Source organism: Perna viridis, chromosome 1 (genome assembly GCF_037379345.1).
Source record: "Perna viridis isolate PV_CMFRI_1.1 ecotype Kerala chromosome 1, ASM3737934v1, whole genome shotgun sequence".
In the NCBI taxonomy this organism is placed as follows: domain Eukaryota; kingdom Metazoa; phylum Mollusca; class Bivalvia; order Mytilida; family Mytilidae; genus Perna; species Perna viridis.
Window position 1 is genome coordinate 2,084,217 of NC_142445.1, and position 26,913 is coordinate 2,111,129.

At 34.5% G+C, this 26,913-nt stretch overlaps 2 protein-coding genes across 4 annotated transcripts; one reads left to right on the forward strand and one right to left on the reverse strand.

Moving 5' to 3' along the window:
- Positions 1-897: 897 nt before the first annotated feature.
- Positions 898-16,507, forward strand: LOC148626817 (urocanate hydratase-like). Its single transcript, XM_088543968.1, has 21 exons — positions 898-1,101; positions 1,335-1,465; positions 2,549-2,702; positions 2,846-2,974; positions 3,210-3,271; positions 3,468-3,534; positions 4,609-4,665; positions 6,174-6,260; positions 6,454-6,605; positions 6,930-7,038; positions 9,471-9,541; positions 10,463-10,560; positions 11,317-11,425; positions 11,781-11,869; positions 12,009-12,079; positions 12,371-12,469; positions 12,689-12,788; positions 13,148-13,229; positions 13,435-13,483; positions 13,697-13,747; positions 16,209-16,507. Exons 1-21 carry the CDS (start codon positions 979-981, stop codon positions 16,347-16,349), a joined length of 2,031 nt encoding a protein of 676 aa, XP_088400094.1. The 5' UTR covers positions 898-978; the 3' UTR covers positions 16,350-16,507.
- Positions 12,465-26,913, reverse strand: LOC148626818 (mediator of RNA polymerase II transcription subunit 20-like). Of its 3 annotated transcripts, XR_015914981.1 has the most exons (5): positions 26,884-26,913; positions 24,111-24,253; positions 23,360-23,631; positions 17,314-17,596; positions 12,465-12,816 (listed from the first exon to the last, which is right to left on the reverse strand). XR_015914981.1 is itself a non-coding variant. In XM_088544090.1 (4 exons), the coding sequence occupies exons 1-4, from the start codon at positions 26,895-26,897 to the stop codon at positions 17,384-17,386; spliced, it is 642 nt and encodes a 213-aa protein (XP_088400216.1). In that variant the 5' UTR covers positions 26,898-26,913; the 3' UTR covers positions 17,035-17,383. The 3 variants fall into 3 exon arrangements, 2 of the variants coding, with proteins under 2 accessions (XP_088400216.1, XP_088400345.1); XM_088544090.1 differs by lacking the exon at positions 12,465-12,816 and having other exon boundaries at positions 17,035-17,596; XM_088544219.1 differs by lacking the exons at positions 12,465-12,816; positions 26,884-26,913 and adding an exon at positions 25,315-25,340 and having other exon boundaries at positions 17,035-17,596.

Here is a 26,913-nt window from a genome sequence, read left to right on the forward strand (position 1 = left end):
ACTTTTATTTTTTTTACACAGCCATAGACGGAAAAATATGATTCAATAATTCCCTGATTACTTAACAATGTAGTTTTACAAAATGTTAAATTCCGGCCTGTGATTTAATATTACTATTTATGTTTTATTAGTCCCAGGTCGTGCTGCTGTTAAAAAAAAGAAATAACTTTTGCGCTTGCGCGAAAAAAAAATTCCTAACTCAACATACCCCCTTCCCCCGAGAAGAAAATGGTTTGTGCCTTATTCAATATCGGCTTTTGATTATATTAAATGTGTAACACCATTTGACCACGATGTGATCAGTATAACCACTGATTTACCTCTATTAAAGATCTCCACAAACAACGACTCTACCGTGTCATAGTTCTCCTTCCCTCTTTCGTCTATCCTGGACGTGATATTTTATGACTAACTCTGTGCTTCTAGAAAAGCCTACCTTACCGGTGCAGTCTAGGTTGCTCCTTTCTTTTGTTTCTTGAATGTGTTATATTGGTTATTTCATGTTCTTTGTTGTGTTTGTCTATTTCCCTGTCTAGTTTTTATCTTGGAATGTATTCTTTTGAATTTCGCCCGAATGATTGCTCTTTTTAGAACTATTAATTATAAAATTAACAATTATATATTCACTAATTTAAACATTTAAATTAAGTTTATCTAAATAAATGAATGAATATATTATGACAGGCATGAATCCAAGGAAAGACGTGAAATCTTGACAAATTCTACCCCAAATACTTCTCCCAACTTACGCCACCTTTACTTGATATCCGGGATCCTCCCCTGAATGATGAACGGGGGAAAGGCGTGGAAACTGTAATTGCGCAAATTAGTACATTGTAACACAAGGGCTTTATTTACATCTGGCACTTGTTCGACAAACCATTATCTCTCGAAGCTTTATCTCGTTCCTGATAAGTATCTATTGTCTAAACATTATAAGCAGTGTGTCGTACAAAAACAAAGCAATCTATCTGAAATATGTCATCATTAAAAGAGATTTGTGACGGAATTCCGGACCCACTTCCTCCACCAAGACTTAGGAATGAAACACTACCTCATGCACCTGTGCGAACACCCGACCTTACCCCAGCAGAACAACGCGTAAGTACACACATAGTGTATACAGGATCCGTGTATGAGCAGGATTAGAGAATGAGAATAATCAGTAATCATCATGCGTCCAAAGGAAAAAAAGAGTGGTTAAAAGAAAAAACTCAACAATTATACTGAAGACAAATAAAAAAGTTGCATATAACTACACTGCGATAACACAGTCTTTAAAGTAACATGTATTTGTTACATTTACTATAATAAGAAAATGGTAACTTTTGTAGCTAGCGTTACAGAATGCCTTGAGGTACTTTCCTGTACACCATCACGATATGCTGGCACCAGAGTTCGCAGAGGAACTAAGAAATTATGGTCACATATACATGTACAGACTCCTTCCTAGATTCGAAATAAGGTGAGTGTAAAAGCTCACTGTTGAGCTTAATTTTAAATAGGTGACTTCCAGACCCTGAGCGTTTGACCACCCTAACTGTCTCATAGGTACGCTAAATGGAGAATGAACAGGGTATATGAAATAAAGACAGTTATATAAGGACAAGTACTAGTACCAGGCGATAAATTTATTTTTATTCTTTACGAGATTCTTAAGAAACTCAGTCTTGTATGAATACAGCAACAAGTCGGCTAGGAGAGAGGCATAATTAGTGCCCACTGGAATGCAAATTTGTTGCTGAAAAGTAGCTCCTCCAAATGTGACAAATTAAGAAATAATTCATGGAGGGGGTAGACTTGTACTCATTTTAACATGGGTACGGCATTTATATTCTCATTCAACGCCTCGCTGTCGCTCGGTGTTATATAATCGAATATAAATGCCAAGCCCATGTTAAAATGAGTACAAATCTACCTCCGGAAGGAATTACTTCTTTTCTAATATGACAAATACGGTAAACGTAGCCCAAAAAACGGCTGTTCCATTTAACCTCCCCGTATGGAAGTTGGATTATTTAAGAAATAAACCACAAATCCAAGTAAACCATCTATTGAATAAGTATCAGTATCAGTATAGTATTAGATAACCGCTCAGTCGTTAAATTATCGCGTAAACGTTTTTAAATTAGTGTTTTGTCTCGAAGCGACAGCGAAAGAAAAAGAGACAGTGCGCTGGTGCTAAAGGTGGGGGTTGTACCGACATATACTGTTTGACGATATGAAGACGTCATATTAGAATATGTTATCAACTCAGACACATACCAGCATAGAAAAGACTTTAAATCCATAAATCATGCAAATAAACGACTTTATCTGACAACCTGTTCAACTAAATGTTCTACTGAGATATCACCTGCACGACAACCTAATGACGAGTATAAGTTCATGGTTTCTGTTATCAGAAAACCGTTGCTAACTTATTCTTGCTCCTGATAATGATAAGATAACCGAAAACAACCAACGGTCATAAGAACTTAACTTCATTCTGATGTTCATAGAATATCTAATGGTTGTTGACTTTAACTTTTTATTGCTTCTTCTTTAGAGCTTATCCATTGAATGAAATACCGGGTAGGAATCGCCAAGCAGCCGCTATTATACACATGATACTGAACAATTTAGATTGTCGAGTGGCACAGTTTCCCCAGGAGCTGGTGACGTATGGCGGAAACGGACAAGTCTTTTCTAACTGGGCACAAGTAAGTTTTTTTGTATTACTTGTATTGTCATCTCTTCTGTAACTTGGTGTTGATTTTGGAATAAGTATCAAATCTTTTGTATATTTCCAGGAGTCGGAATACAGCAATATCAAATAAAACGGTATTGGTTTCTTTCATTTTAGTTTTGGCTGACGCTGTCATACCTATCGGAAATGACAGACGAACAGACATTAGTAATGTATTCGGGACATCCGATGGGTTTATTTCCCAGTAGCACAGCAGCACCAAGACTGGTCATCACTAATGGCATGGTGGGTATCTGTCAAATACTGCCCTGTCTCTAAATACATGGTTTGTTTTATAAGCGAAAAGAAATATACGACATGATAATATTTTGATGCAGAATTCGAAAAAGACAACAAATTATCAATTATTGACACCAGACATGTAAAACTTTTTAAGTTTGTGATTACATAGCCTCTTGCCAGTATTATATTCAGATGTATTTTATTTGAATTTTAAGTGCCAATTTTCCAAATGTTTCAGGTAATACCGAATTATTCTTCCAGAGACATGTACGAGAAGATGTTTGCACTCGGAAACTCCATGTAAGCATGTTGCATCCATAAGTTTTCAAAACATGGACACATTCTTAAAGAAATGTGTATGTGCAATAGTAGCAATACTTGACATATTCATTTTTACAAAATAAGCACACTCTAGAATTATTAGTGACTTGTTATTTAAAACCACTTTATAATTCAAGACTATATAAATTATGTATACATTGGATATATTTCATAGGTATGGGCAGATGACAGCCGGAAGTTACTGTTATATTGGACCCCAAGGAATCGTCCATGGAACTACTGTAAGCATTAATTGATGTGACATCTTTCACAACAAAACCAAGATAACAAGATAACATAAGCTGTACTAGAAAGCAAAGGCTAGAGTTAATTGTAAGAGGAACATGCAGATATGGTGAATCCGAACAAAAACACCATCGTATAACCCCTATAAAAATAGTAATTACAGAGATCACCAAAAAGTCTTCAATAAGTGTAAACACACCTTTAAGTAAGGGCTGAATGGCCCCGACAACAAAGGTAGAAAATCCTCCAGGACAACTCTTCCAAATGATGAAATATGACAAGATGGTATGGTATGGTATGGGTTTTTTTAATCATTGAAGACCGTGTGGTGACCTGTAGATGTTTAATTGTTCATTGCTTGGGTTTTGGTGAATGACTGTCTCATTGGAAGTCATACCACATCTAATATTTTAATGCATAATATTTTTACAAGAATGATCCAACCTTGAATTATAAATCTGGTGCACCGGTAGGGTATGTGTCGACTTTTTTTTATAGGAACAACCACTAGACGAAATACACATTTCATGTTCGCCAATTTAAGCTAGAAGAAGACTCATTTCCAGAGATAAGTCTGTCTTCATGGCGGGAATGAATACACAATGTCTTTTGTCCCACCTATTTCCGAGCAATGGTTTTATCCTTGTTTTAGCCTTCTTAAGCATTAAGTAATAATTTTCACCGACACTAACCAAATCAAATTGAACAATTTATTACTTTTTAGTTTGGTTTTAAAGAATTGGAAGTCCTCTGAAAGTATTTACTGTTATACACTGGTGCATTTATTGCGTTTCACCATTTCCGTTCTTTTTTTTTGTCATTTGATAATAAAAAGTGGCAGTGCTTGTATGAGTGAAGCTTTTCTTTGTAACTTGTTTATGAAATTTCTCCTGCCAGTCATTACAATACACCATGACTTTATCAGTGTATCAGAAATTACATTGATACATTATGACATTACTTTTTTTCAATGATAACGTTAATTGTGTCGCTAAAGCAACAAACACATATTTATAATACAAAATTCTCTTTGTTCAATTCTAATTTAAGTTTACATTTTCATTATGTAGTTAACTGTTCTGAATGCAGCAAGACGTCAAACCGGAACAGCTGATATGAGAGGCAGGGTAAGATCCCTTAGATCTAAAGTTAAAAGCTCGAAAACTTGTACTGAGTAAGTTAATACAGCAACAACACAGGTTCCTTCTATTAACCTTGATTATACTATAAATACTGACAAAACAAAGTTTTTAATCTGACCAACAAACAGAACAATGACCAATAGACAGAACTATGACCAATAGACAGAAAAAATACCAATAATTAGAACAATGACCAATAGACAGAATAATGGCCAATATACAGAACAATGACCCATAGACAGAACAATGACCAATAGACAGAATAATGGCCAATATACAGAACAATGACCCATAGACAGAACAATGACCAATAGACAAAATAATGGCCAATATACAGTACACTGACCCATAGACAGAACAATGACCAATAGACAGAATAATGGCCAATATACAGAACAATGACCCATAGACAGAACAACGACCAATAGACAGAATAATGGCCAATATACAGAACAATGCCGATAAACAGAATAATTACCAATAGACAGAAAAAATACCAATAATTAGAATAGTGACCAATAGACAGAACAATGACCAATAGACAGAACAATGTCCAGTATACAGAACAATGACCCATAGATAGAACAATAACCAATAAACAGAACAATGGCCAATAGACAGAACAATGACCAATGGACAGAATAATGGCCAATATACAGAACAATGACCCATAGACAGAACAATGATCAATAGACAGAATAATGGCCAATATACAGAACAATGCCAATAAACACAACAACTACCAATAGACAGAAAAATAACCAATAATTAGAAAAATGGCCAAAAAATAGACAGAAGAATGACCCATAGACAGAACAATGACCTATAGACAGAATAATGGCCAATAGACAGAACAATGACCAATAGACAGAGCAATGACCAATGGACAGAATAATGACCTATAGACAGAATAATGGCCTATATACAGAACAATGATCAATAAACAGGACAATGACCAAATAGACAAAACAATTACCAATAGACAGAAAAAAATACCAATAATTAGAACTATGACCAATAGACAGAACAATGACCCATAGATAAAACAATAACGAATAGACAGAACAATGACCAATAGACAGAACAATGACCAATGGAGAGAACAATGACCAATAGACAGAACAATGACATATAGACAGAATAATGGCCAATATACAGAACAATGACCAAATAGACAGAACAATGACCAATAGACAGAAAAATACCAATAATTAAAACAATGACCAATAGACAGAACAATGACCCATAGATAGAACAATGACCAATGGACAGAACAATGGCCAATAGACAGAACAATAATCAATAGACAGAACAATGACCAATAGACAGAGCAATGACCAATGGACAGAATGATGGCCAATATACAGGACAATGACCAATATACAGAACAATGACCCATAGACACAACAATGACAAATGGACAGAACAATAACCAATAAACAGAACAATGACAAATAGACAGAACAATTAAGCCGTTTTACTCATGTTTCCAGGTATTTGTGACATCTGGATTAGGTGGTATGAGTGGAGCCCAACCTAAGGCAGCTACAATATGTGGTTGTGTTAGTGTTACAGCTGAGGTACAGTATTACTTCCTTATCTATGTTTGTGGCATGTTGCCAAATTAGAATGATTTCCCCAAGATATAAATTGTACGTTTCATTCAATCTTTTTATGAAATTGATAATAATGTAAAACACCAGGCAATAAATATCCACATTTTTAAATCCAATACCATTGCTTCGAAGTTTACAATGTTGATATATTTCACAGGTCAGCAAGGAAGCTTTAGAGAAGCGGTACAACCAGGGATGGGTAATGGCCATCACCGACAACCTGGACCAGTGTATCAGTCTAATCCGGAAGGGAAGACGAGAGAAAGTCGCTCTTAGTATCGGCTACAACGGAAATATCGTCGATCTATGGTGATAATATCTTCATTATAATTATTATATTTTTATATAGAAACAAAACATAATTTTTAACAAAGGAATAAACACACACGACAATTTGTAATTCTTAGAATTTAACAAAAACATAAATATAGTACATAACAGACACGATAGATAAAATCATCAAAGCTAATCGGTCAACCACTTTTAAAATGCTAAATAGCCCTTGTAACATAGGACAAATTGCAACGTTTTTTTCATATGTTTTGCAGGTGTTTCCAGAGCATATGAAAACATATATTGCATTCTTCCCCTGTGTACAGTTATTATTGCTGATATGTCATTTATATGTTGAAGGGAGAGGCTGGTATTAGAGTACGAAAACAGAGGAGAATTACTGGTGGAACTAGGATCTGACCAAACCTCATGTCACAATCCCTATCTCGGGGGGTACTACCCCGTACAGGTATGAACCAGTATCCAGTACAGGTAGTAGTCAAGGTCTCAATAGCCTGTCACTACCCTGTACAGGTAAATATTATGTTCTAATAGAATACCACCCTATACAAGTAAGTAGAAGCATCTGAAAGGTTACTAACTGTACGGGTAAGAAGGATTTGACTGGATACTATCCACTACAGGTAAAAGCTAGGATTCGACATGATACTACTTTATACAGGTAAATACTACGACCTCACAGGATATTACTCTATAAAGGTAAATACTAGGATCTGACAGGATATTACTCTATACAGGTAAATACTAGGATCTGACAGGATACTACTCTATACAGGTAAATACAAAGCTCTGACATGATACTACTCTATACAGGTAAATACTAGGATCTGACAGGATACTTGGTGTACTCTTTACAGGTAAATACAAAGCTCTGACATGATACTACTCTATACGGGTAAATACAAAGCTCTGACATGATACTACTCTATACAGGTAAATACTAGGATCTGACAGGATACTTGGTGTACTCTATACAGAAAAATACAAAGCTCTGACATGATACTACTCTATACAGGTAAATACTAGAATCTGACATGAAACTCTATACAGGTAAATACTAGGATCTGACAGGATACATAGTGTACTCTATACAGGTAAATACAAAGCTCTGACATGATATTACTCTATACAGGTAAATACAAAGCTCTGACATGATACTACTCTATACAGGTAAATACTAGAATCTGACCTGATACTACTCTATACAGGTAAATACTAGGATCTGACAGGATACTTAGTGTACTCTATACAGGTAAATACTAGGATCTGACAGGATACAACTCTATACAGGTGGATACAAAGGTCTGAAATGATACTACTCTATACAGGTAAATACTAGGATCTGACATGATACTACTCTATACAGGTAAATACTAGGATCTGACAGGATACTACTCTATACAGGTAAATACAAAGCTCTGACATGATACTACTCTATACAGGTAAATACTAGGATCTGACAGGATACTTAGTGTACTCTATACAGGTAAATACTAGGATCTGACTTTTATACAGATAACAGTGATGGGTACTACGGGGCGCTGAATGGGACTTGATCTTTTTGTAATCAATATCAATTTTGTGGACACAAAATTGAATTCCATCATAACAAAATCATTTTTGTCGTACAAAACTATGTTACACAGACTTTTTTTATGATCACTTCATTTTGTAATGACGATATTTATTTTTTTTTTTGGACAAAATTCAATTTTGGTCACAAAAGTCAATTCTGTGTCACAAAATTCAATTTTGAGAGATGAAATTCAGTTTTGAGAGATGAAATTCAATTTTGTATGCAAATTAGTTTACATAATCCTTTGGATATGCAAATTAATTCTCTCTCATTACGATTTTTGTAAGAAGGCCTCTCATTGGATATAGTAACCGCAGGTGTCGCATGTTTCCGATTACTTCGAGCAAGGTAATATCATATGGTTGATGCGCTATTCTTCAAAAGTAATGCTTTATTATATATTACTTACTTTCGCAGAATCGCTCATCACCCATATGATATGTCCTTGCTCTAAGTAGTCGGAAACCTGCGCCTGGGAGACCCACGGTTACTATATCCAATGATAAATCTACTTACAAAATCGTGATGAGAGAATTCAATTGCATATCCAAAGGATTCTGTAAACTAATTTTGCATACAAAATTGACTTTTGTGAAAATTCAATTTTGTCACACAAAATTGAACTCTGTCTCACAAAATAGACTTTTGTCTCACAAAATTGAAAATTTGTAGAATGTTATAAATTTTGTTAATCTGAACTCATTTTTGTTGAACAAAATTCACTTTTGTCTGAATTTTGAGTACAAAACTACACGCCACGAGTCCCATTCGGCGCCCGACTGACTTAATTGACTCCCTCCAAAGGTTGAACAGTTAAATATTTATTGTCATGACTTTTTGCAATGCTGGTAAATGACAATTTTTGAACTTTTTTGGTCTGTTGAAACGATACAGACCTTAGTACCGTACGTTTAGATAGATATCGACCGGTTTCACCCGAAAACTGAATGCCACATCCCGGTTTGCTTCATGTAAGTAAGGGTAAGTGTTTCACGTAATATCAGAACCAAATCAAAGAAAAAGTGCTGCGACCATTAACATTGGTCGTTACTGCATTATTCGACGAAAGACGTGGACAGGTTAGTCCTTTGTTGGCTTGACATTTATCGATAGAAGATTACTTACGACATTTGTTATTGAAAGTATTAGAATAGTAGTGTTTTTAGAAAGTCGATTTCGAATATTGAGTTTTGAGGGTACCTCATGAGAAAGATTAGCAAGTTGAATTTTTTTTACCGTTACGTAATTCCATTTAATGCATGTACTAGTATTCAATTTATATAAGTTTTTTTTTCATTTTTCAGCTGACATACGAGAACTCTAGAGTTATGATGCATGAGGATCCCGTCAGGTTTAAGAACCTCGTCCAAGAGAGGTAAGTAGTCATAAACTCTATCTTCTATTGTTACGCATATGAATCGCCTTTCTCTATTATGTATATGGTCTTCCTCAGTCACATGACATGACCTTCATCAACTTTCCTTTCATCTGTGGCAACATCCCTCCAGCACCTGCGTATGAAGTGCTCATATCACAACTCATATGTTATGCCAGAGCTTGCCGAAACTACGCAGACTTTTTGTATCGCGCTAGAATTCTAACAAATAGGCTTCCGGAATAGGGTTATGTTGCTAAAAGATTAAAGTCATCACTACAGACGTTTTATGGCTGTCATCGTGAACTCGTGAGTCGTTACAGTGTATCCATCTACGCCATGAAAACTGATCTGTTCAATGTGTCATAGTTTTCCTTTTCACTTTCGTCTACCCTGGACTTGACTTTTTATGAGCAACTCGGCGGGTGTTTCTAGAAAAGCAGAGGACGCTTACCCTACCGGTGCACCTCTTCTATGCTCCCAGTTTTTAGTAGAGTCCGAGTTACTCATTTGCCTTTGTTGCTTTGTATGTATGATTTTGGTTACTATATGTTTTTTGTTGTGTGTCTGTTTTCTATGCCTGGTCTTTGTCCCTGGATTGCATTTTACCGCTATAACCTTGGTTCCCTTAATTACTCCTTCAATGAGCATGGTGGGTGTCTTGTAATTAGCAGGAACTACTCACCTTTCTAACCCAAATGCACCTCATGTCTGTATGGGCTTTGCCTCGCCTGCTTCTGAGTGTTCGTTTTTAGTTCCGTGTTTTGTGAGTAGCTTGTTCTTCATCTGGTGTTCCCGACTGTTTTGACCCCATATTTTCCTAGCTTTTCTTACTTTTTTTCTCATTTTAACACTGTCAACCACTTTACAGATGTGAACTTAACATATACAAAAAATAACGTACATGTTTTAATGTTACAGTTTGAGACGTCAAATAAAAGCCATCAACAGACTGTCTGACCTAGGGATGTACTTTTGGGACTACGGAAACGCATTTCTCCTGGAGGCTGGAAGAGCAGGCAAGACATCTTCTTGTTAGAAATACAATAAAACACCCCTAATAAAAAAATTGGGTATAAAGAAATCCCCCAAATTATTGTGCAGTGTTTGCAAATGAAGAAATACCAGAATTGTTACATAAGGCCGTAGGTGTGCGGCGTTTTATATTAGGACGTTTCGTCTTGCTCATATTTATAAACGCGTTATAGCAGGGCCAGTTCCAGACTGTTTGAAAAGGAGGGGTGCCGGCCGGGGTTCCTCAGTAAAAGGGTGTACTTGGATATTATTTGCCATTTTTTGTCAGATTTAGTTTTACACATAAAAATGACTAATTTTCCAATATAGAGGGGGGTGGTGTCAACCCCCTGCACCAACCACTATTATAGAACCAAGAAATGTAACCTAAAAAAAACAACCCAAAAAACATCTCTTTTTACTTTTTGTATTTAGATTATACGCTGATGCATTTGTTGCAGTTTTTTTTCTATTGTAAGCGTAACACCCACTAAACACCAATGCTTTTTATAGAAATGGCTTGAGCCGCCCAAAGGGCAAAAATTCAACTTTATGGATTTACTAGATTTAAGCCCACTTACAGTGGATGAGCTTACTTAAGTGATTATAGTTGGTTCAGTAAGGTGTCCTCCTACAATGATCATTACTGGACAACAAATATAATTTCAGTGGTACAATGATTATATGATTTTATACCAATCATTTTATTCTAATGATCACCAACCAGCCTCATTTTAATGATACATGTATTTTTATTGTAGGTGCTGATGTAGGACGACAAGAAAGTGCAGCAGGGACCACATTCCGTTACCCATCCTATGTACAGGACATCATGGGTGATATTTTCTCACTGGGATTCGGACCTTTCAGGTCAAGTATAATAATTTCCTTCCTGAACTTGAACATCCTACCGAGGAGGGGCAGTTTCCCACTAGGCCAATCTCTTTGGATACTGGAGATCAAAACAAAAAAAAATATATCGTCAGCGCCGAATTCCTAATGGGATTATCACCAGACATCTGCTCTTTTACAATAATTTATATCGAAGATCATAACTTTATATCACCATTTTGCTAAAAAGTGACACAATGTACTGACATAAGCTCATAGCTGAATTGTCTATATAAATTTGGAAATACTTTGTAGTATACTGTACGAAGATATATGTTTTAAAGCTTAATATATTGAGTGACTTGCATCCATTGATAATTTTGTTTGATTATAGGTGGGTGTGTACCTCAGGTAGCCCCAATGATCTAGATATTACAGATGACATAGCCACTACTGTACTGGAAGACATCATTAATGAAGGAGGTAGGAATAATCTCATATGACAAAGCCATTGTTTTAACTAGAAGGATTTTAATACTAAGTGACTGTGACTATTTTGAAATGTAAGACATATCTTTTAGACATTGAAAAATTTGTATTGATGAAATATTTTACATTACAGTACCAGAAGCCACAAAACAACAGTATAGTGACAACATAAGATGGATAAAAGAAGCCAAGAATAATAAACTAGTAATTATCATGATAGAACATTGTATTATGTCGTCACCTCTAGTTTATTCCCTGCCCGTATGTAGTGTACAACTGTCAAATTATTTTTTTTTTTGCAATTTCTCAGCAACTATTCAGCCAGCTACATCTTGATTTGAAGCTTCAAATTACCTAAGTGACATTTTACTTATGTTTAACATAAATTGTTATTATATTACTGAGAAGGGAAAAAGATTTTTTTCTATTGATTAAAATTAATTTTTAAAACAATCCCACCCATGGGTGTTCCTAGAAATCCATTTTATCCTTCAGGTTGTTGGATCTCAAGCCAGAATTTTATACTCAGACCAAATTGGTAGAATCAAGATTGCTACTGCCTTCAATGAGGCTGTCAAAGATGGAAAACTAAAGGTACACACACTTATATTTGAACAAGCTAATCTGAAAAGTAAATTCTTTAGAAAATCATAAACATATGTTGAAAATACATGTATTGACCGTAAATATTTCTGTAAATGTTTCAATATAGTAAGAAATTTACTTACTTACTCTAAGGATATTAATTTACTGGCATGTTACAAAGTAATAACGAAGTTACAAGTACATAAAGCTTAACCTGTTATATTCAAGGGACCAGTAGTACTAAGTAGAGACCACCATGATGTCAGTGGAACAGACAGTCCATTCAGAGAGACTTCAAATATCTATGATGGCTCTGCTTTCTGTGCTGGTGGGTAGTGAGCTTCTCCAGGACTTAACTAAGCAATATACAAAATTATTTCTGAAAACATTTTTTTAACAGCTACATGTTTATGTTTACTCTTCTAAAAACTGATTGGAATGAAGATCTTGAAAAGCACTTGCAAGTAAAAAAAAAAAATAAAATGCTGATAATAATTAATACTTTCACCTAAATAATAAGCCTTACATGTATCTCAAAAATGATGTAAAATACAATGACCTTGAAACAATGTGTGATTTAAAATCATCAATCAGATTTCAAATTACACACACTGCCTATTGAAAGACATGTACAAGTTTTAATTTAAACAAAATGTTATAAATATGGAATATTTGAATTGTTATCAGATATGGCAGTACAGAACTGTATAGGAGATGCCTGCAGAGGAGCAACATGGGTGGCTTTGCATAATGGTGGTGGTGTAGGATGGTAAATATATCAAGTATAATACCCATCACATCAAAAATAATGTCCAAAAACATTTACAACAAATATTTTCAAATGGAAAAACATCAAAGCAGTCACTTTTATAGTTAAATAAGGGTCATCATAACTGAGTATTTTTCAAAATTTATATTTTTAATTTATGGATTCAAAAGATTTGAGATTAATAATGGTATAACTGCTATTTCAGGGGAGAAGTAATAAATGGTGGATTTGGGTTGGTCCTAGATGGCTCTGAGGTAAATACTGAAACTCTATATTATTATGAGATCATTAGGTTTGCAATTATTTATTCCAATAACGAAAATAGAGAAATCTTCAGAAGCACTTTTCATGAGAACTTTGCAACATTAACAAAAGTGTTGTCTTTAAACCTTTCAGATTTTTTGGGAGTTCACTTATATTGTAATAACTTGAAACACCAGAGTATTTACAAACTTATCCTTTTATAGGATGCAGCAGAACGGGCAAGAAGAATGTTGGCATGGGATGTCTCTAATGGGGTAGGTACATTCTGATATAGCTCCAGGTTAAGCTATTGATGTCTCTAATGGGGTAAGTACATTCTGATAAAGCTTCAGGTTAAGCTATTGTTGTCTCTAAAAGGGTAGGTACACAGCTCCAGGTTAAACTATTGATGTCTCTAATGGGGTAGGTACATGGCTAAAGGTTAAGCTATTGATGTCTATAATAGGGCAGGTACATAGCTCAAGGTTAAGCTATTGAAGTCTCTAATGGGGTAGGTAAATTCTGATAAAGCTCCAGGTTAAGCTATTGATGTCTCAAATGGGGCAGGTACATAGCTCCAGGTTAAGCTATTGATGTCTCTAATGGGGTAGGTACACAGCTCAAGGTTAAGCTATTGAAGTCTCTAAAGGGGTAGGTACACAGCTCCAGGTTAAGCTATTGATGCCTCTAATGGGGTAGGTACACAGCTCAAGGTTAAGCTATTGAAGTCTCTAAAGGGGTAGGTACACAGCTCCAGGTTAAGATATTGATGTCTATAATGGGGTAGGCACACAGCTCCAGGTTAAGCTATTGATGTCTCTAATGGGGCAGGTACATAGCTCCAGGTTAAGCTATTGATGTCTCTAATGGGGTAGGTACACAGCTCAAGGTTAAGCTATTGAAGTCTCTAAAGGGGTACGTACACAGCTCTAGGTTAAGCTATTGATGTCTCTAGGTTACAGACCACCAATTCAACCAATGAGCATTTGGAACATACGCAAAAATAGTCCTACGCAGAAATTACCCCTGTTCCTCATAGTGCTGTGAAAAAAGTTCTCATCTTATTTAAAAATGTAAACAGTTTCTGAAAGGAAAAACATTTCTGTACATTTTATAGGTGCATTTTGCTTCTTGTGATGTGAAGCCTAATCTCCATAATGATTTTTAAATATACCCCTATCTTGTGAAAACACTGGGATTTCCCATCCTATTTATAGACCCTTCACTTCCGGTGACCAGTACTGCACTGCAAGTCTGCTAACCCCACATGCCATTCTGAGGATTGTGAGCTGACATATGTAGAATCATGCTGATATATAGTCCTCTGCAGGTTAAAGTTAAGGTAAAGTCCAGAGAAGCCATTGAATATTGTGAAATTAGCATAGAAGCCTATGGAAAGTGGAATTAGTGGTTTTTAGCCTCTAATGGGGTAGGTACACAGCTCAAGGTTAAGCTATTGATGTCTATAATGGGGTAGGTACATAGCTCCAGGTTAAGCTATTGATGTCTATCATGGGGTAGGTACACAGTTCCAGGTTAAGCTGTTGATGTTTGTAATGGAGTAGGTACACAGCTCAAGGTTAAGCTATTGAAGTCTTTAAAGGGGTAGGTACACAGCTCTAGGTTAAGCTATTGAAGTTTCTAATGGGGTAGGTAAATTCTGATAAAGCTCCAGGTTAAGCTATTGATGTCTCTAAAGGGGTAGGTACACAGCTCAAGGTTAAGCTATTGAAGTCTCTAAAGGGGTAGGTACACAGCTCCAGGTTAAGCTATTGAAGTCTCTAGTGGGGTAGGTACATAGCTCCAGGTTAAGCTGCTGATGTCTGTAATGGAGTAGGTACACAGCTCAAGGTTAAGCTATTGATGTCTCTAAAGGGGTAGGTACACAGCTCTAGGTTAAGCTATTGAAGTTTATAATGGGGTAGGAAAATTCTGATAAAGCTCCAGGTTAAGCTATTGATGCCTCTAATGGGGTAGGTACACAGCTCAAGGTTAAGCTATTGAAGTCTCTAAAGGGGTTGGTACACAGCTCTAGGTTAAGCTATTAAAGTTTCTAATGGGGTAGGTAAATTCTGATAAAGCTCCAGGTTAAGCTATTGATGTCTCTAATGGGGTAGGTACACAGCTCAAGGTTAAGCTATTGATGTCTCTAATGGGGTAGGTACACAGCTCAAGGTTAAGCTATTGAAGTCTCTAAAGGGGTAGGTACACAGCTCTAGGTTAAGCTATTGATGTCTATAATGGGGTTGGTAAATTCTGATAAAGCTCCAGGTTAAGCTATTGATGTCTCTAATGGGGTAGGTACACAGCTCAAGGTTAAGCTATTGAAGTCTCTAAAGGGGTAGGTACACAGCTCAAGGTTAAGCTATTGAAGTCTCTAAAGGGGTAGGTACCCAGCTCCAGGTTAAGCTATTGAAGTCTCTAATGGGGTAGGTAAATTCTGATAAAGCTCCAGGTTAAGCTATTGATGTCTATAATGGGGTAGGTCAATTCTGATAAAGCTCCAGGTTCAATAACACCAAGATACAGTCATGTACAGTAAGTCCTCATATCAGTGTTTGTTATTCACAATAGTTAGTATTTAAGAAAATTTTAATTAGAGTTCTAAACAGTGTCCAATTCATATTACTGTTTTCATATCAAGAAACTTGGAAAGATTATTAACAAAAGTTTCTCTTTGAGTTTACCTCTATAAACAGTGACACTTTGTATATAACACTGACTGTTATTAAACAGGTGGCAAGGCGTTGTTGGTCAGGGAATAATAAAGCTGAAGAAACTATCTGTAGGACTATGGACTCAAACAAACAGTTAAAAGTAACGATACCTCACCATGTACAAGACCTAGACATGCTGGATAGAGCTCTACAAGAATAATTGTCTGTAGTCCACTTAGTGACAGATATTGGGACTATTCTCAAATAATGTATATATCACTCTTATTAACAGTTAAAATGTTTGTTTTATGGAAAATAGTCTTGTTATAACAACTTTAAAGGAATATCTAAAATAAACCTTGTTCATAATGTACCAACTTTCATGGTTTTTTTATTGTTTGATAAATCCTTGTTTTCCAATATTGAAAAAAATGAAAAATTCCCATTATAAACATAGATACTGTAATGATATCCATCAATTTAAAATTCCACAAAAAAACAGACAATATTTTGAAGTATCTTCTAACTTTACCTCCTCTGTAACTTTGATTATCCCTCCAATAGCATATAGGTTATTACTAAAAAAAAACCCTAGGATTGAATTTCAAGGGCAATAACTCATAAATGAGAAAATTACAATGTACACCATGTAGATCATGTCAATTTGATATAATGTGCATATTAAGCTTTGGCTGTCATCTGTGTTCTTATTATCAAACTATACAAAATATTTATTTCTGACTCCTTAAAGGTCAAATTTGTTTAGTTTCATAGCAATCCCAAGAGGGGTATTAGAGGAGATTTCTGAAAATGGTTTATGATGCTGAATATCAATTGTCAGCAATGGTTCACCAAGAAACTTAAGCTCTGTGACATAAGTTATAGTACTTGATGATAAGCTGAAATTCTACTGCAATATTAGACTATAATTATTATGTTAAATCAGCTTATTCAACAGCTATTTCCAATCATGTCGACTAAAATAGTTCAAATTCTTTTTGTGTAATGTAAAATTCATTGACACTTGATAGACAGTTTCCTTTTCCTTCTCAATTGTAATGTTTCCCTTTTTGAAGTGTACAATAAACATCCAATGGTACATTAAATACTTAGGGAAAACAGCAGCCATTATATTTTAATGTCAACGTTTGTGTCACTGTCAACTGTCAATTCAATTTAATCACCTTGATATAATAAACAGACTTCTGTATTGGTCAGTCACCAACAGAGTTGTCCTTCCTGAACACATTAGAATCACCGACTAGGTTGTCCTTGTGCAGCAGACTTTCTAAAGTTATTGAAGTGTTCTAGGTACTGGTTGACTGTGTCTGATGGAGTATAAATTGGATCTGTTTTGCTCTTAATATAAGCGGGTGGACTGTCTGCAATATTACCCACAATACTTTGAGCCATTTCCTTCATAATGCTCCAGCAGTCATTTGCAACCACACAAGGGCAATACTCTATCTGGAAGAAAAATATTTAAGCATGCAGCTATTTTATAGCAGTCCACCTAAGAATCATGCAGTGGGTGATTTATCGATGTAACATTTGAACCAAATTGACTTGCAATATGTAGGATTTAATGGAAAAACAAGAATTAATATAAAAAAATGAAAAATGTTTTCACTGTAACCATAGCAATGACCATTCCTTAGCAACCACCAATTTTGGGCCTAAAAACACAAAAGCATCACAATTTGAATGTATTTTTTATATCTAATGGTGGAAATTTGTCAAACTACATAATTATATTAATGAAGCATGTCTTAGGAAAAACAATTTACATTAAAGTACAAAGTAATCAGATTGGTTTAGATCTGGTTACCATAGCAACCAAACTTATTAATTTTTTACCATTTGAAATGTACGAAAATAGGCTATGTTCAGACCCGTTTTGGTAACAAGAGCAAGAAGATATTAATTAAATGTATGCATGGATGTGTAGTAGGTACTCTGCACTGAAACATATCAAAAATAAAAATATGTAGCATATCTTTGTTTTTTGCTCATCTGGACCCAAAATCACTCCCTGTAAGGACTTTTCTTCTTAACGTTTTTCATACTAACTTTGTCCAGACCATAACTTTTTTGTCTTTTGACCTAGACTTTTAATATTTGGTATGTTGGTATATCCTTTCAGGGTAGATTGTTGCATACCAGAGTGGAAAACTTTTGACTTTGACCTTTTACCTCAAGGTCAAATAACATACAAATTTTGGCATAAGAAGATACATAATTTTGTGCCATTATTTTTTGGTCTTTTTACTCAGATACATGATCTTTGGCATTTAAGTATATCACACCAAGGCAGGGAGTAATGTTTTAGGTAGGTGACCTTTGACCTTGATCTTTGGCCCCCGAGGACAAATAACATAAAAGTTTTGGCAAACTACCATAAAAAACTTTGTCTTGGCCATATTGTTTTTGTCTTTTTACCAAGACATCTGATTTTTGGTATGTAAGTAAATCACATTAAGGTAGAGTGTAATGTTCAAGATAGGAAATCTTTTGACCTTGACCTTTGACTCCAAGGTCAAATGACATACAAAATTTTGGCCAAATACCATGCAAAAACTTGTCTGGGCTAAAATTGTTTTGTCTTTTCACTTAGACATCTGATATTTGGTATGGGATTATAAAACCTGAAGGCCACGCATCACATACTAGGGTGGTTGACATTTGAACTTGAGTTTTGATCTCATGTTCAAATAATATACCAAAGTTTGACGCCATTGTCTTTTTGACCTAGACTTCTAATATTTAGTATGTTGGTATATCCTCTCAAGGTTGAGTGTTGCGTACCAGAATATATGAAATTTTACCTGAATTTAACCTGTCAACCTCATGGTCAAATAAGATACACATTTTGGCAAAATACCACCCAAAGTTTTGCCTGTGCCATAACTTTTTTGCCTTTTTACTAAGATATCTGACATTTGGTATGTGTTTTTTTCACGCCAAGGTTGAGTGTCATGTACCAATTAAGATATGTGACTTTTGAACATGATCTTTGACCTTATGGTCAAATGACATACACAATTCTGGCTAAAGTTAATGATTGATGTTATGCAATATTTCACCTAACAGTATGTTGTAAATGTAAAGAATCACTTGCCCTTTATCACCTGATTGTGCGTAACTCCAGTAGCAGTACTAATCTTTTACATCTGTTATGGAATATGTGTTCTCTTGATTTCAAAGGAGAAACAACTCTGAGCTTAAATAATTATACCCCACACAATGCAGTTGCGCAGGGTATAATGTGTTTGACCCGTCCGTCTGAACGTCAGTCCATCTTAAGTTTTCCGGACCTTTTTTTAGACACTTGCAGATATTGAAATATTTTTTGGTTAATAAGTTCACCATGATAAGTTAAAGGACAAGTTTACTTTTCGATAATTTTTAGAGAAATTACGGGCTCTGTACTTATGAAAATTCACACAAATAACCGTTTTCCTGACATTTTTTTTTCTGAACATTTGCAGATATTGACATGATTTTTATCATAAATTAACTGTGATAAGTTACAATACAAGTTTGAGTTTGGTTTCACTGATTTTACTGAAATTACGGGCCTTGAACTTAGCAAAATTTACAGAAATAATCGTTTTAAGGACTTTTTTCCTAAACACTTGCATATAATGACATGATAAGTTCACAATGATAAGTTACTGGTCAAGTTTACATTTTGTTCCAATAGATGATATTTAATTTAGATTAATTGAAACTAAAATTAATCAAAGTCTTGCATTTTGAACTAACATTCTGAGTAACAGAATTTAGTTAGAAGAGGTTGGTTTTCTCATCGTATATTTAAGCTCATCTGGGACGAAGGTCAGTGTGAGCTATTGCCATCACTTTGTGTTCGTTGTAGTTGTCTGTTGTCATTGTTGACTTTTTCAAAAATCTTTTTTTTTCATTTTATTTTGTTGCAATCTTTTCTAATGCCTACAAAAATCATTTTCAAAAATCTTTTTTAAATTTCATTTTTGTTGCAATCTTTTCTACACCTGATTTTACTTTAATTCCTTTTTTATCTAGGTCCTTCTAAATGTATTTCTCTTATAAATCTACCTACATGTTTATAACTGTGTTCCAGCATAGTTGAATATAGGGAAAATATATAAAGGAATATGCCAAAGAAGACAAAAAACTTAATTTTTTGTAAAAACATCACGATTTAGTACTTTTGGTATCATACCTAATTAAATATATAAGGCAGGATTATACAAATGACGTCACGTACTGATACATTATGACATCCAAACGTAGTCTGCAACCTATATTTTACATTTCATTGACTGTATTAAAGTTTACTTCTGATCGTGTAAACTTGTTGACTATAAATTAAAGTAGTTCGCATTTTACAATTATGCAATTTATTCTTCAATGCCAATACAAGATGAAATGTATAATTTTAGGTTACCCATGTTTGGTTCTCACAAAGTTTCTAGACAGCTACAAGTAATAGATGTAGGATAACAGGCCAGTAAACAAACATTTGTTATTTTTAGCTCTCCTTGCAAAAGGCCAAGTAAGCTTATGCCATCACTGGGCGTCCCTTCTCGTCGACAAAATTTCGAAATTCTCCTCCTCTAGATAATTGAGCACAAAATGACTGTCGGGATTTATGATCCGTGAAAAAAATCATAGCCGCCGTTACTACAAATAGAACAAAGGTGTCTAAAGGTATTTTTTTTTAAAAATAACTCAAAAAACTGCCGTTGCCTTTAGCATAATTCTGGCAGGGGATAATATTGTCCAGGATTAAGAGAAAACCTATGCCGAAATTCTGCAAATGATATTTACAACTGATGTAGGAGTTATGACCCCTATAAAAGTTTTTTTGGGATTCCTCGTATGTACAACTTTGAAAATATTCTCCTCAAAAACAAGTGTTCTGGATGGTATTCCACAAAAAATAAATGTTGGGATTCTTGATCCATGACAAAAACATAACCCCTGTTACTAAAAAATAGAACACAGGGGTCAGAAGGCAAATTTTTGCAAACAACTCAAAGGTTGCTGCCCCTTTTTGGACCAATACTGACATTTTCTAAACAATTCGTTTACTAATGTAGGAGTTATGGCTCCTGAAACAATTCTTAATTTTTCCACACGTATATGTGCAATATTGAAAATCTTCTTCTCTTAAACCATTTAAGATCAGTTAATGGAAATAAAGCATATTAATTCTTTAGTGTATTGTGCTCAAAATAACTTGTGCGTTTTAATCCATTAAAAATGTATATGGCTGCTTATACTAAAAATGGAGCACAGGGGTCAGAAGAGTTTCTTAGCCTGTCTCATTACCATTTTTTTCCTAATAGGCAAATGGTAAACCAGGTGAACGATTCAGGCTCTCTTAAGCCTCTAGTAATCCATTTATAATGTTTCTATAATATATTATAAAATTTAATGTTGATTTTCCAATTTCTGGCACAAATTCCATGTTGGGTAAGTCACTGCATTGTGACATTATGTTTAAACAACAAAATTATAAAACATTTTGAAATATTCTGTAAACAAGAACCTACATGTTCATGTTAACAAGAGTAATCATGGGAACCAAGATTCTAGCGGAAATCAAAAGAATGTAATCCTGGGACATTTTGATAAGAAGATGTGCATTTCAGTAAAACAGGAGTTAAAAAATGGAAATGGGATATCATGTCAAGAGTTGATCAACAAAAACAAGAAATATTATTCTGGGGTCTGATTGAATTCTCTCAAAATACAGAAATTAATAAAAACAATTTAGTATCAGTCACATGACATCTGTCCTCATTAACACTCATCAAGTCAAAACTTACGTTATTTGACATGAGGTCAAAGGTCAAGTTCAAATGTCAATCAATCTAGTATGAGGCACCTTGCCTTGAGGAAACATAACCCCATACCAAATATCAGATGTCTAAGTAAAAAGATAAAAGAAAATTATAGCTTGGACAAAATTTTGTATGTCATTTGACCTTGGAGTCAAAGGCCAAGGTCAAAAGTCATCCAAATCTAGCTCTCTAACTTGATGTGATTTACTTAAATGTCAAACAGGTCAGATATCTAAGTAAAAAGACCAAAATGTAATGGCACAGACAAAATTGTGTATCGTATTTTGCCAAAATTTGTATGTTATTTGACCTTGATATAAAGATCAAGGTCAAAGGTCACCCACTCTGGTACGCGACACTCTGCCCCATAGAGGATATACTAACATACCAAATATTAGAAGTCTAGGTCAAAGGACAAAAAAGTTATGGTCTGAACAAAGTTTGTATAAAAAGCGTTAAGAAGAAGAAAAGTCTTTATGGGGGTGATTTAAGGTACAAATGAGCAAAAAACAAAGAGATGCTACATATTTTTATTTTTGATACGTTTCAGTGGAGAGCACCTACTACACATCCATGCATACATTTGGATAATATCTTCTTGCTCTTGTTAGCAAAACGGGTCTAAACATAGCCTATTTTCGTATATTTCAAATTGTCAGAAATTAAGAATTTTGGTTGCTATGGTAACCAGATCTTAACCAATCAGATTGCTTTGTACTTTATTGTAAATTGTTTTCCATAATACACACTTCATTAATATAATTATTTAGTTTGGTAAATTTCCACCATTAGATATAAAAAAGATACATTCAAATTGTGACATTTTTGTGATTATTAGGCCCTAAATTGGCGGTTGCTAAGGAGTGGTTGTTGCTATGGTAACAGTGTAAACATTTTTCATTTTTTCATTTTATTCATTGTTTTTCTTATATATCCAACTGATTTAAAGTCAATTTGGATAAAATATCTAACATCAATAAATCACTTTCAGTGAAAATTGCATGATTTTTAGACGGACTGCTACTTGAAGTTCTACAATATATCCTGTTAGAGAAAAATTTTCTCAGAAAATTCACTGTATTGTGCAATATCAGTTATTTGTCTTTGTAAAAACTGCTTCTTCTTATTCACCTGATATCATTGTTAGGCAATTGCACACATTCATTCTCATCATCATCCATTTCCATTGAAAACATATTGCCGAACTAACTGCCACCAACAGAAAGAACAATGCCAGTTCTAACACCTTTCCTGATTAAATATCTAACAAGTGTAAACCAACAAAATTAATCTTTTTGTTCCAAGTTAGAAACATAATGTAATATTCACAAGAAGTTTTCTAGTTTTAAAAATATAATTTATACAAGATGCTCCAAATAATAAGTTTGTTCATACTTACTTCAACAAGAATTCCTTTAAAGTTAGAATTCAGAGATACTGATCCAATTTTAATAACAAAGTCCCATAACTCATATCTCTGGCCCCTACTTTCTATTCTAAAGCCTTTTCTTTGTTGATAGTAACTCTCTCTACCAGTCTTAGCAGCTGTTAACTTTGACATCAATACATCAAATAGAATGTCTGACACTAGAATTGTTCCAGAATCAAGAGCAGCAAAACAGGAAGCTGGATGTTCACTGTTATGTATTACATGTATATGTCTTTGTGTTACTGAAAAGGACATAGATACGACATTTGTATGTTGTTAGTGTAAAGCTGGTAATCAGTTGTTTAAACCAGGAAAGTACCATTAGATCACAGGCAGTAAATGTGCAAGTTACATGGAAAGGATTGACACGGTGCAAGTTACCAAGTCAGGAGCCATTGTATCATGTCAAACCTTTCCACTTAGTAGGAGCTGAGACATCTGTTACAAGTGTTAACAGATGGACAAGGTAAATGCAGTAAAGAATAAAGCTCCTACTCTAAAAATAGAAAAGGAAAGCTACTGATTCCAACTGAAGTACACATTTATTTCACTTTGAGGGTAAAACTTGTGATGCAAATTTATATTTCATTGGAGCATGCAATGTTTCTCAGTGAAGCCCCATGCTTCAAATTTGAAGGACTGTGCACTTTTTCTCTTTCCCCAATCCTTAGAAAAACTTTACGTAAATTATCATGTGACATGAATATAATTACATTCCTACCATTTTGTGGATTTGATTGGTAAGTTTCACAATCAATACAGAAGTTTCCAGATCTTGTTGCACCAAGTAATTCTACTTGTTTCTGTAGACTATCGACAACCTGTTGTCCACTTTTACCCTCAGGTACTGGGTAGGAAAATACACTGTAAAAATTGAATTAAAACATCAGAGGTTTTTCTGGTGTACTGTACTTACTTTCATAAAGGTGCAGGATTTTGCATGTGACTGGTGTAAATCTTAGAAATAGGAAATATACCTTTGTGAAGGAGATAGCCAGAACCCATGACATTGTAAGGCAAATCAAAAAAGATGTGTTTTATACTACACTATACCCCATCTTTTTCAGGAGAAAATAGTGTACCCTAAAGCTTTTTTATGTACTTTTCAACAAGTGCAGTAAAAATTCAGACTGTTTCTGCCATTGTTTCAATGTAAAAAATATTAGTAAAATTAAAATAAAAATCTTAGTAGTGTAATACTACTAAAATTGTCAAACTCTGTCCCCTTAGGGCAAGTGTGAACACAATATTAGTTTTTGACACATGTATAGGGACTTGCAGTTCATTAAGGACCCAACAACTTGTTTGAACACAATCAGTGTTTGGGAAGAAATTTTGAGAAGGACCATTTTCAGGATTTTTAAAAGATATTTACAATCTGAAAGGGCCATTTGTATAGAGACCATATAAATTTCTCTAATACGAAAGGGCCATTTCCAGTCAGAAAGGGGAAATGGATCATGGTCCCTTGTCTTCCCAACCCCTGACAATATACATGTAGCACAAAATTAGACAGTCAATAAAAAAAATTTCAAAATCAGACCAAGAATAAACTAGAGGCCCTAGAGAGCCTGAATTGCTCACCTGGTCACGCTGGTCAAAAATAGTCTTTTTAGCTTTCTAAAGCTGGACTCTTGACCCTACCGTACTGTGGTGTAAGAATCATTTAATCAGCATAGAGTATCTTAGTATTCCACCCAGTTTTCATATGACAAATTAAATCTCTCAGTCAGTTTCTGACTCTTAATGGGCTATAACTTCAACATTAACCAACAGATCTTCATGAAAATTTTAGCATAGATCATCTCATCTTGTTGATTAATTGCACCCTGTGAAAATTTTGCTAAACCCACTCGTTTTCGAGTTATTTCCACAAATACTTTGTGGTGATGATTGGGGGTTTTTACGGTCTTGATTATCCTTACAGATCTCGCATGACTGCCCCTTACGGGAATTCTGTTAGTAAATGTCTGTTAGTAGTTGGAGGTAGTGGAGCACAGCCTTCGGGATACCCAACCGAAGAACTCAGTCCGAGTATGTCCTACTAGCGGCTGGGCTGCTCTGTTGACGCTCTGGCCTACTCCCAGACCCCATGTGGGTCTGAGAGCGTTTCCCCGCTCTGTTTGGGAGTACATCAACGTGAAGAGTGTGTACTTTGTGCTAGCAGGGACATATAATATAAATAATATAGGAGAGTTTGCTAATCTCATTAGTGATGTCATATTCACAAATTTGCACATCATTAAGTGTCAAATTAGTTGGCAGATAAACAACTAAATAAACAATTGACAATTTCATGATTTGAATCCCAATATTCAAAACTTTATAACTTTGTTATTTTTTATCCAATTTTGGTTCTGTAAAATGTTTCATTTAGATAAAAATATTCATATGTATGGGAATTTATAACTCTTTCACTTGAAAAATGAATATGAAATGATACTTATTTATGTAAACATCTATTCTCATATAAAATTACTCTTTAAATATTATGCTTATATTGTCTAATTAATGAATATTTCTTTAAAAATTCCAAGGATAAAAAGAGTTTTATTGTGTAAAGTAATATAGGTTTATTTAATTTACTTTGCGAGAGGTTTTTGTACTGTATAATATGTTTTTTCATTGTCACCCTTTTTGCTGCAACAATACTAAGTCCAAAAATAAAAGTTCACTTTTTATATATTAATTTTGATGTTCTAATACAATATAGATGTTAATTGCTCTAATATTAAAGCTTGTTCTCTCTCTCTCGCTCTCTAGATCTGATCTCATTTTTATTCTCAAAAGTACTAACTCCTCCCACACCTCAATCTAGTAGTTTAGTTAACATAATTCATATTTTGTTTGTGAATTAATAACTCTTTCACTTGAAAAATAAATTTAAAATGATATTCAAATGTAAACCTCTATTATCATATAAAATTATTAAAAAAAAATTATGTTCATATAGTCCTATTGTTGAATATTTAAAAATTCCATGGATAAAGAGTTTTATTGGCAGTGTAGGGAACCGAAAGAAATTTTCAATTATCTCAAAAAATGAAAAAGTCATGATGATTTAAAGTTAATGGCCCCATGCAACTCAATGGTTTTCTTGCCAACCAAAACCAAATCACAGGTAAGTGATGACATCACAAAGAACTCTAATAATATACTACATTCGTATATGCCCCTGGTTGTAGGCTGTGCCTAACTCATATTATTGATTAACCTTTAAGATATGAACAAATTGATAAACAGCACACAGGCACGTTTTTCTTCAATGGACAGTTACTTTCAAATAATATGAATTTAGTATACGTACTTCACTCAGATTTGAAAGCAGCTGGCCATTGTCAAGTGCCTGTCTATAAAAAAACTGAAAATTTCCCGGTTCATTTTGTGTCTTTCAATAAAACTTGTAGTGGTACAAAAAGCATGAATGGTACAAAAATACTTGTAGAAATGAGAACAGCGTTATTTAGCAATCTAAAGTTTGTTGAGAAATTTACCACACAACTCCCATTCTGGTAAAGGGAGGA